Here is an 18185-nt window from a genome sequence, read left to right as displayed (position 1 = left end):
GATGGAATGAAATGATCTTTAATGTCTTTTCCAACCCAAACTATTCTATAATACCACAATCTCCTTTTGTTTCCATCTCCTTCTCCCTTTTCCTGCTTTGATATTATTTTTAACCTTGTGCTCGAGAAGAATGAGTGGGCTGATTCTGCATTTCCTACAGCACTGTTGCAAGGCAGTGACAAAAATATCCCAAACCTGCTTAAAATGTCTGTGATTTTCTGGCACCACTCAGCAGAGCCAGAGCTGTTGGTGGAGATGGGATGGGCTGGTGCTGGCTGTCACGAGCTGAGGAGATGCCAGCCAGGCTCAGCACCAGACACAAACTACACTTTCTGCCTTTGCTGCTCACAAAGAGGAGTTCCAGGAGCTGGACTTCAATGATCCTTCTGTGTCCCTTCCAACTCAGGATATTCTAGGATTAAAAACATTTTTCATATTTTCTAATTATTCCCCATACTTCCAGGGCTAGATAGGGGCAGCAGGTTCAGGTCCTCAGCTCTTCAGAGAAATCCCTTCTTGCTTTTGACATAATTGTTTATTTATTCTTCCTTCAGAAAAGAGGCTCAGCTTTTCCACCTTTTCTTATAACTTCAACAAAATATTAAAAATATGTTTGACTCACTTTGGGGCTCACAGACTGACAAAATGCTGTTTTCTGGGCACAGCTCTCTATGAGTGAGTAAAATCAGTACCATCATGTTTCTGTTTATCTGCATTCTTAGTAAGCACAGTATATTTGTATCATGATCAAGATCTCCAGTTCTGGTAAATGAATAAAGATGGTTTATCTCCTCTCTAACTTGACCCTGTGATTTTTCAGGGTTGCTTTTTATTTCAGACTTCTGAAACTTGTGTTCTTGGCCCTCATTACAGCTGAATCTGCAGCACCTTTCAGAAGAATCTGGTTTCCATCCAGATTGCTTTGATAGGTGGCAATGATGAGCGTGATTATTGGCAAAAAATCCAATTTCAAACTTCCCTTTCTGCTGGGTTTTACTCACAGATTGCCAAGACACTGCTGCTCAGGTTTTGCAAACTGACATGAAGCAGAGATGGGGAGCAGTGCTGGACTGGAAACTTTTATGTTGGAGAGGGTTTTGCAGCAATTTTGCCCTGCTCCCTCCAATGACAATATCACTTAAGAGCATCAAATTAGCAGAAATTTGCACTGAAACTCTTGAAAACAAGGAGGAACAATCTTTACCTGTTGAACCTCAAACTGATAAGAGCTGTGCATGGGTGAAAAAGGAGCTCTACTTCCTTTGGTGTCTCATTGTGTCATTATTGATTGTAGAAGGATAAGTACACTGATGAGGTCACCCTAGTCAGGATGCAATGGTTTGGGATTATTCTGCACCTTTCTAATTGAACACAGCAAGGAAGGAAATCAGGAAGGAAAATCTCTTGGCTCATGGTCCCAGGAGTTCCTTGCAGTAGGAAAGAAAACAGTCATTTGGCCCTATATATCCAGTTTATTAATAAACCCATTAAATGCTTCTGCAGGAGCGTGTAGAACACCCAATCAGCCTGTAGGTGTGAGCACAAAGTTGTCCAAATAAAGAAAAGTGGTTCTGTCCTAAGGTTCAGATTTAGCTGGGTTGGTAAATGGTTTAACAAAACCATGCTGGTAAGGCCAGGTTGGATGGGGCTTGGAGCAACCTGGAGTAGTGGAAGGTGTCCCTGCCCATGGCAGGGGGGTTGGAATTAAATGACCTTTAAGGTCCTTCCAGCCCAAACCACTCCATGATGATGACACTGATCTGTGAAGTTTGTCAGCAGAAAACTGTTGGCTTTTCCATGCTCCAGGTGTGTCATCTCTTTCTGACCTGGTTCTGAGGTTTTCCACCTCAGCATAGCTTTCTCAGCATTTTCCAGTCCCCACTACACATGTGACAACTCCAGCTAGTGGAACATGACTTCCAGGGAAGAAAAGGTTGGACTTTCTGTGATTTTAACTGTTGGAAATTACTTGGGATAATTGCAGGTAATTTGACAAAACTCCTTCTAGGAGTAGTAGAACATCAAGAGATTATCTAAACAACAAGGAAGTCAGTTCTATTTCAATCTTCCTGGACTGAATTTATATAAATCTTTGAAAAACTTGAAGGATGAGTGTTCCTTGATGCTTTTTGTTTAAGGTTTTTTGTTTTATTTATTTTTTTTTTAATCCATTCTTGCTTAATACTTGTGGGACAGTCAGCTGGGTTAAATAAACTTCAGGACCTGCAGGAGAGCTTAAGGAAGAATAACTGGAGATAAGGTCAGAAACTAGCTAAGTTAGGATCACACATACTCCTAGATTCCTGTGTTTAGGCAAAGTTATATCAATGTTTGAAGGTATCTGAAGATGTGGACAGGAATTCATTGCTGTGATTGCAGGTACTGTGGTCATCCTGAGTTAATCAACGTTTCCTGGGCCCATTGTTTATCTGCCAGGTCAGGGAATGGTGTGGCTGTGCTGTGGGTTTGGGTTACAGGAGCTGACCCACCTGGAGAAGGTTAGGGAGGGTTTGGGCTCACTGGAACAGCTGGAGAGAGTAATTCCCCGTAGCAAAAGTTGGGATGATAGCAGCTGGATCGGGAGAAGATGCTTTCACCTGAGAGGAGCTTCCCTCTGGTTGGAGACTCTCAGCCCTGAGCTCTGTGCCTCTAATAAGAACTCTGATGAGTTCTTTATTTGCTGTTGCATTTGCCGGTGCCTCAGCAGGGTCACACCTCCCAGAGACAGCAGCAAACAAAACATCCACATCTTCACCAGCCAGCCTTGCCCTCTGAACCACAGAACATGTTCACTGGGGCACTTTTAACCCAAGTGTGCCTTAAATAAACCCGCCTGCTATGCCAGACACCCACCCACGCAAGCGCCGTCCGACCGTGGCTCAAGTGCTGTGTCAGGGTGCTCCACTTTTAAATGCTGAAAATGCGTTGGAAGGACATGAACACAGAGAATAATCATGATTGCAATCTGCCAGATGTGGTTAATTGCTTCAGTCACCCACCTGACTCTCATGAGCTTCTCCCAGGGTACCCAGGTGGTGTCTCTGCTCCATGGAAAATGGGCTGGGCTGAGATTCAGGTGATTTTGGGATCAAATTAAAGGTCACCAGGGGAAATGCACTCGCTGTTTTAGGGGAGGGAGTTTCTTTCCCCCCCAAAGAAGCATTCAAAGTGTTGTGTTCAACTCATCTTTATAAATCCTTTTCCAATTAGATAATTAGGTAGATTACTGGGTAATTATCTAGCAAAAATTTCTTTTTTTTTTCTTGTCGGTCTTTAATGTGAATCTCTTTGATAACACTTTATAAGTAATTTTCCTCCAGGTTTCTTAGTTTCTTTATTGGTAAAATGTTTTTTTCCCTATTTTTTTTTCCTCATCGGCTTTACATTCTACTACTGCAGAGGTAGATGTTATCAAGAGAATTGGAGGATATAACATCATGTAAATCTCTTTTATGGTCATGATAGAGTGATTTCTTGCACTCAGGAAGAAATCCTTCCTTCTTTATCAGGAACACTTCTTTAGAAAGAAAGGAGAATACCAAAGAGATTTTCAGTGATTTCTTTTTATTTCATAAAGATAAATAAAAATTACCTTAATAATTAAAAAAATATATATTAGGATGATACATTATTACCACATTTTCCACCAGCATAAATAGATTTACATAAATAGACATTTCAAAGTGTAAACTAAAGATGGGGAGAGTTCCCATTACTTTTCAACCTGACACAAGAATGAGTCTGTGTAAAAGGGGCTAACAGCAGGCTTGTTAGCTAAAGGAGCGAGAAGAAGCTGAGAAGTAAGAAGAAGTTGATAAGGAGTTTTTCCTAAGGCTGCAACTAAGGAGACTGAGAGAAGAAAGAGAACTTTGCTGCTAGATGAAGTATTTTTAGAAAGTTAGTTGAAGTCACTATAACTTTTCACTAATAGTATTATGTTGACTTATTGTGGTCAATAGTTAGAGTAGAAGAAGCATAAACAATTAAAAAGTGTATAAAAGTCAGCCATGTTCAATAATAAAGAGTTGCCAGCTGAGACTGCTTGTGGTCTCTGCTTTGTGTCATGACCGCCTCAACAGCAACCAGTCTGGATTCTGAATTTGTGGAGTTCAAGGTTTTGGGGGAAAACATTATTTTTTACCCAAGATGCCTGATTTTCAATATATTCTGATGTACCCTTGACAAATTTTATGTCTTGATTCAGCCTTTTGGACGCTGGATCAGGCCCCTTCCATGCAAGAAGCTCCCTGTGGCTCCTCGCCCTGCACCTCCAGCTCCCTTCAGGCCTGGTGCTGCACCAAGGGGGTGACACAGGTGCAGCCCACGGTGATTTTTTTCTTCTCCAGCCTGTAGGAGTGCTGGCAGCCCCTCTGCTCCCTGCGCAGGACCAGGATCTCCTGCGTGATGGGCACGGAGTTGAGGCCGTGGTCCAGCTGCCCCTCGGGAGTGACGCAGCGGCGGTGCCGGCACTCAGCGTCCGCGATCAGCCGCGGGAAGCGGTCGTGGTCCTCGTCGATCCTGGGGGGTGGCAGCAAAGGGAGTGTTTGAACCCAAAGGCAGCCTAGTCTGGATGACTCTGGGCTCCCTGCTCGGGAACCTGTGCATCCTGGGGGGTATTGCCTATAGGGGGACAGCAGGTTCTCCAAAATTCTCCATGATTGCAGGGTTTTCAGAAATAAAATGTGAGTAACTAGATATTGGATAGTTATAAATGTATCCCTGCATGCAACTGCCTTTGCAAAGGACTCTCTTCGAGCTGGCAGTGACTTTGAAAGGCTTATCAGAAATTATTTGAGCTTTCCAAAGTGTTACTCCAACTAACAAGTTATAAGTTACTCCAACTCAGCCCCATCAAATCCTTCAGTTCCTCCCCAAGACGTGAAACGTTGGTGTTACGCCACTGTTGAATTTGCTGCATTTTTAAGCATCTGAGGTGTTTTTAAATGATATTTTATATAAAAAAGCTTTAGAAGATAAAGCTTGCCCCAGTGTACAAATTAATTATTAAATTATGAAAGTTGTTTGTTTTGCCTTCTGTATACTGCCTACCCCATGTGGGTTTTTTTGTGCTGCTTTCTGTGCTGGTTCTATTTCAAAGAGGATTATACAGCCATGGATACCCTCATATTTCCAAAAATCTCTCAACTGTGAAGCACTGAAAATAGAGATGAAAGCATTTTTCTTGGCCAGGGCATCCAGTGTTTTTCCAGGCCATAGGGACAGGGATCATACCTGTAATCCCAAGGAGCCAGAGAACGGCTGCTGATATCTGGTCTGGTGCTGGTGTCCTGGTTCGTGCTGCTGATGCTGAGGTTGACTCTCACAGTTTGAGGGAATTTTGAGTCTTTTGGGGTCAGACATCCAGCAGATGGTTTCTTGAAGAGATTCTCTGGCTTGAGCCCAGGCTTGATCACCTTCCCCTGCGCAGGACTGCTGGCTGACAGCACGGCCAGCAGCACGAGGAGCAGGAGTCTGAGCTGGAGAGAATTGGTACATTTAGGACACAAGACAGGTGTGAAATTCATCCACAGTCAGCTTAACTGGTGGTTAAAGACCCTACTGCAGGTTGGAGTAATTATGGAGAAATGTGCCATATGCCACATCCACTTTTGTTCTCATTAACTGATTCTCACAGTGCTGACAGTTATATTTACACCCAGTTGTAATCTGGTTGTAATGTTAAATTATAGAAAATAATATAATACAGAAGATAGCAGAAGGGGTATAACAAAAAGAAAGACACTCTAAGGTTGAGTTTTCAATGTATTTCTTGCCTCAGAAAATGCTGTGGGAGCTCTATGTCACTGATGTGCTGCCTCATTGCTGCCACATGAGCCTTCTCACGTTTTAGTTCTTTAATTATTAATTATTTAAACAAGCATTTTAAAGGTGGGCGCAGATCCCTATTCCATCTATTATGATTTCAATATATCTCTGTCAAGCTGGGGGAAAATAAACTCAGAATTCAAGTTCTTACCAGAGAAGTGCAAAAAGTTGGAGACATCTTCCTTTCTTCCTTCCTTCCTTCTCTTACTGCTTCTTATCCTTGTCCTGGGCTCTGCTGAGCTGAAGGTGTCTGGGCACATCTGCTGCTGGACCTTTTATAAGGGTTTCTGGGCTGTGCTAAATAATTTGGAGTAGGTGGTTTTTTCCCCCAACCTGAGGTGTGGTTTCTGACCATAACCTAAATTAAGAAGTGTATGTATATAAGTTCCATTAACACAGGTGGAATACAGGATATATCTTAGATCTGTAGATGATGTCATTCCTTCAGCCATGTCACTCAAACGGTGACAAAACCACAAATTTTGCAAGTTTGTGGGTGCAAAGTATAAATCGGGATGCTGTAGGTATCAAACCCAAAAGTCGCTGGCACTGATTTGGATCTGTTCACTCCTTGGTCGGTCTGATGTCTTTTCACCCTGAATTGGGCAGATGTTGGACAGCTGGCCACCATCAAATTGCTCTCATATTCTACTCATGGGCTGTAATTTTTCTTGATGTCTGAGGAGCAATGTCCCTGTTCAAGCTCAATTCTTCTCTGAACTGAACTTTTGTTAATGATTAAACCTCAGGTGCGATATCTCAGTGTTGATCGGAATGCTTGGTGATAAGTGAGTTCCCAAAAGTCAGTCACTCTCCACACAGGAAAAAAAAAAGAGTGAACTTTGTTTTGAGCTTGCCACCTTTGCATTTTGCTTTCATTTTCCTTCTCTCGTGCTATGAGGGCAGTGTTTTATTCCTAAGGAAAGGAGTTTGGGAAATGTGGTGGATGTAGTTAAACTTCCTAAGTTAGGGAGAGGACAGAGGGGTTCCAGGGAAACTTTGTGAAGACTGAGACATGCAAAATGATACAAGACACAGGTAACTCAGAGGAGCTGTGGCTGCCCCTGGATCCCTGGGAGTGTCCAAATCCAGGCTGGACAGGGCTGGGAAAACCTGGGATAGTGGAAGATGTCCCTGCCCATGGAAGAAAGTGGAACTGGATTATACTGAGGATCCCTTTCAACCCAAACCATTCTATGATTCTAGGATTCTATAACATCAAGTTTATTCTCTGATATTTCTGTTTTTAGGAAACACTCCCATCATTTTGCTGTGACAGTGGGTTTCAAGAAGCTCAGATGTGCCCCACGAAGTGACTCTCAGTGTAACATCCTTGAGCTGCTGATCAAAACATTTCCCAGGTATAATTTTAGTGGGTTTTTCAATAAAAATGATGTGGAGAAGGTACAGATTTTTTTTTAATATTTGCTTAATATTTATATCTAAGTCCAAATTTTACTCACCATGTGCCATCCAAAGGAGGATGCAAATAAGGGTAGAATTTAGTTTGCGGGTTCTGGGATACCCGTGACCTACATCCGCCTGTTTTAAAGATGCTGATGTTTCAGAAATAAAATGTATATTTCAGTTTCCCTCTTCAAGTTAGAGATGTGCAGGTTAAAGGAAATGGTCCCCTCAGAAGGGGTTTTCTCTATTGCAATTTACTGAAATATCCCTTCAAAGTGGGTCAGTTAAATTGCCAATTTTAGAAGCAAAATACGTTTTTGAAAGCTGACAAGGCAACAGAAGGTCAGGTTCAACCAGCCTGACCCTAAATTGTCTACCTAAAATGCGTCAGTGGTTTGGGTTACCTAAGCAGCTGAAAGGTGAATAGTTTAGCATTTGAACATGGCTGAGGCACCACAACATTACAATAGCAAAAAAAAAAAATATTTCCATGGTTTGTATCGGAGCATGAATGCATTTGTTGGAAGTTGTCGTAGACAAGATGTGAAGGTCTGATGAGAAAATGTACCTCTTGAAATTTCTGCTTTCAAGATTTTTCCAAGCTCCAAATAATTATTTTGTAATTCTTAATGCTCTGAAGTGAAAAAAAAAAAAAAGAAAAAAAAGAAAAATATTTTCCTCATGAGATTAGAAGTTACCCCAAAGGATTTGTCTTATTCTGACACGTAGCTTTCTCTTAGCTAGAGATCAGGAAACTGGGACACTAAAAAAGGCTTCCTGAAACAACAACAACAACAAAAAGTTATCAAAAGCCTTTTGAAATGAAACCTACTCTTTCTCTTGGCTCTGGTGAAAGCTTTCTTGAGAGTACTTTATTTAAGTACTCTCTATTTAAGTACTTTACCTGGCTGAGATTCCTCAGGCACCCAAATCTGAGTGTGTTGGCATTTGATGACACTTTGTCCCCTCAAAGAGTATTTGAGAATCACAAAGTGGCTCTGCAGACCCAGCAGCACCCTCAGGAGGAGCCAGGTGTCACCGAACCCAGGGACTCACCCTGTGGCATCTCCTCCTCAGCATCAGTGAAGTTGTACAGGATTCATTTAATTAAAAATTAATTAATTAATTAATCCAGTAGCAGCCCTCCTCGCCTTCCGTGCATGCCTTCTTCCTTCTGGGGGGGGAAAGGAGAGGCCACCCAAGGGTTTGGGTTGGAAGGGACCTTAAGGATCATCCTATTGCCATCCTGTTATATCAGTACCCATCCCCATCTTTGGTGAACTCCCTACAAATACATTTCTAGAGACAGCTTTTGCTTTTACAGCCCTGGGACTTTTCCACTCTGCATTCAGATTTGATGCTGAGATAGAGGCACTGATTTTCATTCAGACAAACTCTGTCATCACAGTGATGAAAGAGACCCTTACCAGTCCCAAACTTTGGTTGGCTGTTTCTTTTCATATTCATCTTGGAACGCAAGCCCTGTGAGGAATGACTGAGGGAGCTGGGGGTGTTTAGCCTGGAGAAAAGGAGACTCAGGGGTGACCTCATCACTCTCTACAGCTCCCTGAAAGGTGGTTGTAGTCAGGTAGGGTTGGTCTCTCTCCAGGCAGCATTGACAGAACCAGAGGACACAGCCTCAAGCTGCACCGAGGGAAATATAGGCTGGATATTAGGAAAAAGTTTTTTACTGAAACAATGATCAAGTTGTGGAATGGGCTGCCCAGGGAGATGGTGGAGTCACCATCCCTGGATGTGTTTAAATAAAGACTGGATGTGGCACTTGGTGCCATGGTTTATTTGAGGCTGGGACATGGGTTGGACTCAATGATCTTGAAGGTCTCTTCCAACCTCATGATTCTGTGTATTCAAGATTCCAGATCACTCCTCTGACCTTTCTCCCAGCAGTCCTTGGCTGTTTTGCTCCTTATTTATAGAATCACAGAATACCCTGAGCTGGAAGACACCCATTTAACACCAGTATCATCCAGTCCAGCTGTTTGTGCCAGCCTCACAAACCCTGCCATTCACCAAGGAAATACAGGGCACCCCAGCAAACAGCCCTGAGAGCAGCAGCATCTAAACCCTGGGTAGCTGAGCTGTCCAGGTGAGTCCTTTGGGAGCAGAGAAGGACACAGGTATAAATCTGACCTTGGGATGCTTTTGGGTGGCAGGAACAGATGGGAAAGCTCATGGGTAAATCAGTTTCTTTTGGTGTTTATCCCTTGCCATGGGCAGGGACACCTTCCCCTATCCCAGGCTGCTCCCAGCCCTGTCCAGCCTGGCCTTGGACACTTCCAGAGATCCAGGAGCAGCCACAGCAACCATCCAAGTGCTGGAGCTCTGGAGTCCTGACTGAACTTGCTGTAAATTAAAAGAAAACCTTACGCATTTTTTAAATTACCATCAGTTAAGTTTATGATACTTTTGTAAAATAAGATTGCTTTTTATTTACAAGTAGGAACACATTTACTTATTTTTTTCTTCCTGGAGAGAATGTATTTTCTTCCTTTTGAGTACATGTTGTAAATCCCTATAAATACAGCAGCACTCTCCCTTCATACAGGTAATACAATGCAAGACATACAAGTATTGCATGACTCACTCTGCATTGTGGGAGTAATTTCTAGGGTTAGACTAAGCCTGAGTTCAGTGGTGGTCTGTGAGAAACTCAGAATTTGAGAAAGATCCTGGGAGGGGACACGACCAGGACAGCTGCCCCAAGTTATCCAAAGGGATATTCCATACCATGGGATGGCAGCTCAGATAAAAGCTAAGAAAAGGAGGAAGGGGGTGCATTTGTTATTTACAATATTTGCCTTCCAGAGCAACTGCTCCGTGTGCTAAGGCCCTGCTTCCAAAGAAGTGGCCAGACATCACTCACTGATGAGAAGTAGAGAATAAAATTATCTTTTTTTCTCTTTGCTGGTGTACAAACATTTACTTCTGTTATTGTAAACTGTCTTATCTCAACCCAGGAGTTGTTTCCCATCTTATTTTCTCTCCCTTGTCCAGCTGAGAAGGGGGAGTTATAGAGTGGATAAAGAGCTTTCTACTACAAGTTTGGAGAAGAGAAGGTTCTGGAGAGACCTCAGAGCCCCTTCAAGAGCCTAAATGGGCTCCAGGAGAGCTGGAGAGGGACTGGGGACAATGGATGGAGGGACAGGACACAGGGAATGGCTTCACACTGTCAGAGGGCAGGATTAAATGGGATATTGGGAAGGAATTGTTCCCTGTGAGGGTGGGCAGGCCCTGGCACAGGGTGCCCAGAGAAGCTGTGGCTGCCCCTGGATCCCTGGAAGTGTCCAAGGCCAGGCTGGACAGGTCTTGGATCAACCTGGGACAGTGGAATTTGTCCCTGCCCTTTGCAGGGGGGTGGAACTGGATGATCTCTAAAGGTCCCTTCTAACCCAAACCATTCCAGGATTCTATGAAGTCACTGCACCAATCTCCCACCCCTTGATTCTTACACAGGAGACACAGCAGAAGAGCTCAAGTAATGTTTTTCCTCTATTTAATACCTGTATTTGTCCTTCCCAGCCCCTGCACTGCAATAGAAATTATCATCTCCTACTTCATGCCTAAATTTTCCTAGCACATCTAATGGAGATCACAGTCTCACATCAACTGTGCTTGCTGCCAGTGGCTGAAATGTCCTTTGCATGACTAATATCTAATGGATTCTCAGTAGGTGAGAAGCCAACTTTAAGAAAATGAGCTGCAAAGTGACATTTTAAGAAAGGGACATTTGTGGAGCATTGAGAAGTCAATGCTATTTGCCCAAAATCCAGCCCTTATTTGTGTTCCACCACTCACCACTTTCAAACCAAATTGAATTCAGAAAACTTGTTTTCTCCCCAGTATCTCCCTGTATCTCCCAGAGCTTAAACTCAGAGTTGCCAGGCAGGTCTGACAGGGCAGCCTGCAGAAGAAATAAACTAATTTCTACTGTAGCTATTTTCCTACTCCCAGGTAAAATCTGAAAATCTTGGTCATTCATTGTGGAATCAAAAAAATCATAGAATCACAGAGGAGTTTGGGTGGAAAAGAACCTTTAAATGTCACGTCCAACACCCTGCAAAGAGCAGCATCTTCCGCAGCATCAGCTTGTTCACAGCCTCATCCAACCTTGAATGTTTCCAGAACCATTTCTTTTTAAGAAGGGAAGTTCCTATTTTTCTGTTTTTTCCTGCAGAGCACTCACTTCTGGCCCCAACATTTTGTGTGCAAGAATGTGTCAGAATCCATATTTTTACAGAATAAGTGACTCAGAGCAGTTTTGGTGAGAGTTGTAAAAGCACCAGTAGGATCCTGATTTTTGAGCCCTTTCACCTCACTGTGGTTCAATCTGACTTGTTTGGTGTTTTTTCATTTTTAAAATAAGTAATGGAAATTCACCACTTTTCTAATCATATGCAAGTTCTGACCACAGTGCAATGAAGTTTCCAGAACTATCCCAGGGAGGGATTTTAGAGAATAAGCGCTGTTGAAGGTTTCCTCCTCAGAGATGTGGCCTTGTGAATGTGGGGACCATGGGTGGGTGACAAAAACCCTGTGTCCCATTTTAACCTTTAAATTGCCTCTTAACCACACCTGATCCTTCTGTGCTGATGGATACAAGGGCAAAGTGAATAGGTGCGTGCCAGGCAGAATGGACCATCCCTGATTCTTTGTCTTCTGGCTGCACTGGCTGTGCTGAGCCCAGCTGGGCTAGAAAAGAAATTGTGGTCTTTTGTTTCACCTAATGTACAATTCTGAATGATTGTGGCCTTTGAGAGCTTAGGGGGTCTTTTAGAAAAGAGACAGCAGATAGTGATGGGAAAAGGGTAAATGATTTTAAACTGGCAGAGGGCAGGTTTAGATGGGATATGAGGAAGAAATTGTTCCCTGTGAGGGTTGTGAGGTCCTGGTGTGCCCAGAGAAGCTGCGGCTGCCCCTGGATCCCTGGAAGTGTCCAAAGCCAGGTTGGATGCGGCTTGGAGCAGCCTGGGATAAGTGGAAGGTGTCCCTGTCCATGGCAGGGGGTGGAACTGGATGATCTTTAAAGGTCTTCTCCAACTCAAACCAGCCTGTGACTGTGATTAGTGGGAACAAGACAAATGGGGTCAGAGCATTAAGCTTTTGGAGGATAGAAAATAAAAGTTATGGCTGATGAGAGGTTGATATTCTGATTGCTCTTCACATTACCTGTGAAAGCCACTCTGTTCTGAGCAGTGGAAGGTAGTATAAATATACAAGACTGACATGTGCAACTACAAGCAAACTGTTTGCCCTTTAATCAGTTAAGGAATTGCTAAAAGCTCTTCCATTATGGTAGCTGAATTTCCTCTCTCTTTTTTCATGTTTTCCTGTACAAATATATATATATGTGTATATATATATATATATGTGTGTGTGTGTGTGTGTGTGTGTATATATATGTATATATATATTTTTTTTTTTTTTTTTTTTTTTTACTGTGAAGACTGAACTGCTAGAATGAAATGTGCCTACACTTCCACTGCAGAGAAATCCTCTTGCTGCTGCCTGCACCCACAGCTTCCAAAGCCTGTAAAAACCTTCCTTCCATCCCTTCAGAGACTCAGCTCTGCCGCCTGCCCAGGTGGTGCCCTGGGCACAGCAGCAGTGTGTGCTGGGAGATGCCAGATATCACAGGGCTTCTGTGGTGCACAACATCTGATGGCTGATAAGCAGCTTTTGTAAGACACACGGAAGGCAAAGTACCCAAATGTCTCATCATCCCAGCCTGAAGCTGGTTTGGAAAGGATTCAAGCAGGGCTTTACCATATAAATTTGCATCAGGCAGAGTTAATCAAGTGATGGGGTGAATGCTAATCAGAATGTTAATCAGGGTGATTGCTTATCTGTCCTATTTTCTTCCTTTGAAGCAAAGGGAACATTGGCAGAGGCTTTCTGCATGTTTGCAGGAGACCTTTTCTCTTTCAGGGGAGAATAAATGAGGTTTTAAACTGGATTAAATGGTCTCACACCCTGAGAGAAGCTGGATATAGCTGGTGGAAGAGCAGATAAGTGGTAGTGGGTCGAGAGGTGGGTCTTGGTCCTCTCAGGAAATAATTATAAAGAAAGAGGAGAGAACAGTGTTGCTCTTTAGGTGCTCAGTAATCACCAGAGATCCTCCTTGATAATAATGCCCAAAGGATTTTGTGTGGTCAGCGACTGTTTTTGAAAGACTGGAATAATGAAGTGAATTATATTAAGTTTACAGAAGTCTTCCATTTTGGATTTTTTCAATGTAAATATACAGGCATATATATGTTTATTTCATGTGGGGAAAACTGGCTTCTGGGATGAATACAGTGCTTCCTGAAAACGAACAGTTCTAGTAATTAATGCCCAATAAAATTGCACTTTATTTCATACCTATAAATACTCTGCAGAATGTTCTGCAGGTGGATTTGATTTGCACCCTTGTTTTAATTTACTGTGAGCAGGGGCTTTGCTCAATGCAGAATTGGTGAAGGCTGTTTCCAAAGGGGTTTGGAATTTAGGTCTCAAGTAGACAGAAATTAGATCAATTTTTCTACTTCTGAAGACGTGGGAACATTGGTAATTTCTAAGAATTATTTTTTTCCTGAATTTAGTAATTTTTGAACCTGGTTACCTCATAGTTGTTTGGCTGATAAAATTCAAAGAAAGAATGTGGTTTTTTTCAATTAATCAGTGTAAAAAATCATGTTATCAGTGATGAAGGGAAATGAGAGAAGATGATAGACAATCACTGAGTGTGACATATGAAAGTGCTGCTGTCTGCCCTCCCCTTAATTCCTGCTGTGCCAGGACTAAATCCTAAGGATGCTCTTGTCTTACAGAGCTTGGCAGAGGAAGGAGTGAGATTGTCCTGCTGTGCTCATTCCATGGCAGAGAAAGCTGAACCGTGGTAATATCAACACTCTGGGCTATTTCTTGCTTTCCAAAACATTTTTGGTGGGACAAAATGGTTCATAAATTCACCAGAAAACAAACAATTTTTTGTTCTTTTCATAAGATAATTGAACAGGGAAAAAAACGGGGTTTTTGGTCCTTATTGATGCAAGATGGTTCATTCCAAGTCATCATCAAACATAGTTATGAGATTTGAGTATTCAAAAGACTTTTCCTTTTAAGTGTTGTTGGTGTTTTCTCTTGTTCCTCATTTATGGCAGTTTAAGCAATATCTGGCTGGAATATCTGGGTTTGATGAGTGCTGAAATGCAGGAGGAACAGAGGATGGGGAGGATTTCCTTTGACAAACAACCCTAATGTAAAGGATGCTTATAAAGAGGGAGCATCATGTCAAGAAGCTAAATTTTAATTTCTGTCTTGTCTTGCATATTTTATTTTCCTCATGTTATTGAGCAAATTGACACAGGTACTTTTTCCCCCACTCATGTTTTTGACAAGATGTCTCTGGGGTACTTGGCAAGATAGTTGGCTGAAATCTCTTTTACTTTTCAAATTGTGGGACTATTTCCACTTATATCCTGGTTCTTCAGGGTTTTCTTTTTATTTGGGGCTTGCTCTGTCCACTGTTGGGAGGCTCTGGGGATCCACAGCTCAGTACTGTGCTCGCAGGGGTCCTTTGCCGAGCAAACCCAGCTTGTGTGGAGAGGACATGCAGTGAGATATGAGGTGTTAAAAATCCCTCTGACTCATTCCCAGGTAAAAATGAGATCAAATGCTTAGGAACCCCTAGGGATCTAGGACTGAAATGGGGGATCTCAGTGGTTAAGATGCATGGACTGTCAGGGACCACAAAGTCCTTGCCCAGGATGAATTAATTGTGTATCTGGAGTGAAAGGGAATAGAATAATTGACTGGTTTGGATTGGAAGGGACTTTAAAGCCCATCTCATTCCAACCCCCTGCCATGGGCAGGGACATCTTCCACTATCCCAGGGTGCTCCAAGTCCCATCCAGCCTGGCCTTGGACACTTCCAGGGATCCAGGGGCAGCCACAGCTTCTCTGGGCACCCTGTGCCGGGGCCTCAGCACCCTTGGAACACTTTGTCTTTTGACATGAATTTACTAAATCTTCCAGACTCAGGAGCCTTTTGTGTGTCTGGGTTTTACAAATGACATTGCTGAAAAAAAATTAAGTTGTGCTCCATTGCATTTGGGAAAATGTGGATTTCCTGACCTTAACAGAGATCCAAAATGCTTTGGAAGAGAGTGATGCTACTCCTCATCCTGCTGCATCCATTCTCTTTCCTCCCTATCCATCCAGCAAAAAATAATGGTTTAATGGATGATGCATATAAATAACTTATTTTGATACACATTTGTTCATTTATTTATTAACTGCTTTGAATTTTTTTTGGTGGGGGAAGACGAGGAGCAACCAGCTGAGCTGAACTTCTGAAGTTAGATCAGAATTCATTGCCTGGCTCAGAGAACAGGTCAGCAAAGCCATTTTCAAGTTGCTTAGCTGTTTTTCTTCAGTAGCTGCAGTGTGGTGTGGGTGGGAAGATTAAGAAGATACCTCTCATGGAGATGTGTGATCTGGAGCGTGTTGTGGTTGAGTGGATATGGGATAATTGATGTCACAAACCTTTGCTGTGCAGATAATGGTTATTTATAGGTTCTTCTTGCATTAAATAAGTAAAAAAGACACACACAGAGGATTTTCAAGAATATGTTACCAATGTTCTTTATGATTATTTTTAATAATTTAATCATGGATTACTTGGACTGTCAGTCCAAGCAAAAGGTAGGGTGTGGATGCAGGTTTGATAGGGAAAGAGATAAAGACGGTTGTGGCTCTGCAGATCCATGTTGATTTAGAAATCTGCTGACTGTTTCAGAGCCAACAGCTTTGTATGTGCTATTTTGAGCCTCTGGTAATCATGGAATGGTTTGGGTTGGAAGAGACCTTAAAGCTCATCCCATTCCAACCCTCCGGCTGTGGGCAGGGACACCTTCCACTAGACCAGGCTACTCCAAGCCCCATCCAACCTGGCCTGGAACACTTCCAGGGATGAAGGAAATACTGTAGCAGCCCTGTTTGTAGTGATGCTTATGAAAACCAAAAACCTATCCCAAACCTTTCCAGGTGCCCATCCCCAGGTGCACCTCTGGAGACACTCGGAGCGGCAGCAGATCCATCCGGCAGGAAGGGCTGGTGGAGCAGAGCTGAGGCAGAGGCAAGCAAAGCTTTGCTGGCTTGGTGTTTTCCACACTGCTATAGCTGGTTGAAGGGGACCAAACCTCCGAGGAAGACGGGCTTGGTTCCGTTTGACCAGCCAGAGCAGAGCATAGCTCCGGACTGCAGCACGCGCTCGGCTCCGCTGCTCCCGACCTGCAACAGGAATGGGACATGTGAGACCAGGGACACAGGGACTGACCTCTCACAGGGAGAGGAGGGTGGTACAGACTTATGGCACCAACTTGGAGACCTCACCACTCTCCACAGAGCCATGGAATGGTTTGTGTTGGGGGGGAACTTAAAGATTGTCTCATTCCACCTCCCCTGCATGGCGGCACCTTCCTACGGCGCTTTCCCTCCTGCTTCTTTCTCTTTTCCTATTTTCCCTCTCTTTCTTTTTCTTCTTTTTAGTTTTTTAAATCACGTAAAAACGGCAAAGTGGGAGGGAGGAAAGACCCCTCCTTTGTCCATTGAAGGGGAGTCACCTGCCAGTTGTCAGTCAGGCATCACTTTCCTGAGCCACCCTGAGCCCTCCAGCTGTACCTGGAGCCTCAGCAAGGAGACAGCTGCCAGAGACCACGAGCAGCAGGGCGTGGGGCAGCTTCCAAACAGGACAAAAGCAACATTTTTCCTGCCCTGTGCATAGGCCCCTTTCCATGTGCATGTGGTTTTCCGGGGACTTAGAGTCGTTGGATCATTAAGGTCAAAAAAGGCTTCTAAGATCATCCAGTCCAAGTGACTTGACATGTTTTTCTCTGAAAAACATTTTGATTAGGAGGAGGTTTTCTTCTTCTCTTCTCTTCTCTTCTCTTCTCTTCTCTTCTCTTCTCTTCTCTTCTCTTCTCTTCTCTTCTCTTCTCTTCTCTTCTCTTCTCTTCTCTTCTCTTCTCTTCTCTTCTCTTTTCTCTTCTCTTCTCTTCTTTCACTTCCTTTCTTTTTTTTTTCCCTTTTGTCATCTCACTGCTCAGTGTTGGGAGGAATATTAATTTGAGTAACCTCTGGATTCCTATGCTTGCTTCATACTTTTTCTTTGCTTGTTGGGGTATTCATTAGCAAGGGAAGCATCAGCAACTTAAATTCAATATTCCCAATGGAATCACCTACCTTCCTGCCAAAGAAGCACCTCTTGCAAGCTTCCAGTTACAAAATTCACTTAATATTGCACCCCATCAGCACTAGAATGCTGCAAGCTTGACAAAATTTGGGAAGAATTAGAGTTTTTTACTTTCCGTCATGGTCTGGGTGTGGTTACACAAGTAGAGGAGGGAGGAAAGAACAGAGTTAAACCAGTGGCCTTGACCCCCCAGACAGGCTGTAAGTTTTCCCAAACCTTAGCCCTGTATCTAGGTTATTTCTTCTCCTGTGTCCTTGCCAGTGTGTGTGTGCCTGTAACTCAATCCTGGCCTGTGCTGTGCAGGAAGAGCCACTGCTGATCCCAGGCTCTGGCAGAACAGGCTGGGAACAGCTGCAGAAAGTAAATAAGGGATGGGATTCCTCTGCAGGGCTAAACCCCACATTTCTGCAGTCAGTCAAGGCTGGGACAGGCTCAGCTGGCCAGACAGAAGTTTGGCTTTGTTTGCCACCACGTGAGCACCTGGCACCATCCAAGGGGCCACAGGTTGTCTGGGACAGCCAGGTGGGATGTGCAGGTGAGGCACAGCACAGAGCTGAAGAAAGCTACTAGAAGCCATTCTTAGGCTGTCTCCAAGGGCACTGGGAGACAACTTTTTGGTAACTAAATAAAGTCCACAGCGCCACAGACTGCAGCAGGTTTTCATCACCATAGAGACGAAGAGACTATCAGATGTAGA

General features: G+C 43.4%; 1 protein-coding gene across 1 annotated transcript; it reads right to left on the bottom strand.

Moving 5' to 3' along the window:
• Positions 1 to 4280: 4280 nt before the first annotated feature.
• On the bottom strand, positions 4281 to 17609 carry LOC135445166 (interleukin-17A-like). The gene is made up of 4 exons (XM_064707202.1): positions 17600 to 17609; positions 16437 to 16527; positions 5233 to 5472; positions 4281 to 4518 (listed from the first exon to the last, which is right to left on the bottom strand). The coding sequence occupies exons 1-4, from the start codon at positions 17607 to 17609 to the stop codon at positions 4281 to 4283; spliced, it is 579 nt and encodes a 192-aa protein (XP_064563272.1).
• Positions 17610 to 18185: the final 576 nt, after the last annotated feature.

This window comes from Zonotrichia leucophrys, chromosome 3, assembly GCF_028769735.1.
Source record: "Zonotrichia leucophrys gambelii isolate GWCS_2022_RI chromosome 3, RI_Zleu_2.0, whole genome shotgun sequence".
NCBI lineage: Eukaryota > Metazoa > Chordata > Aves > Passeriformes > Passerellidae > Zonotrichia > Zonotrichia leucophrys.
The sequence above is the reverse complement of the archived record's forward strand: the minus strand, read 5'-3'. Positions and strand labels throughout refer to the sequence as shown.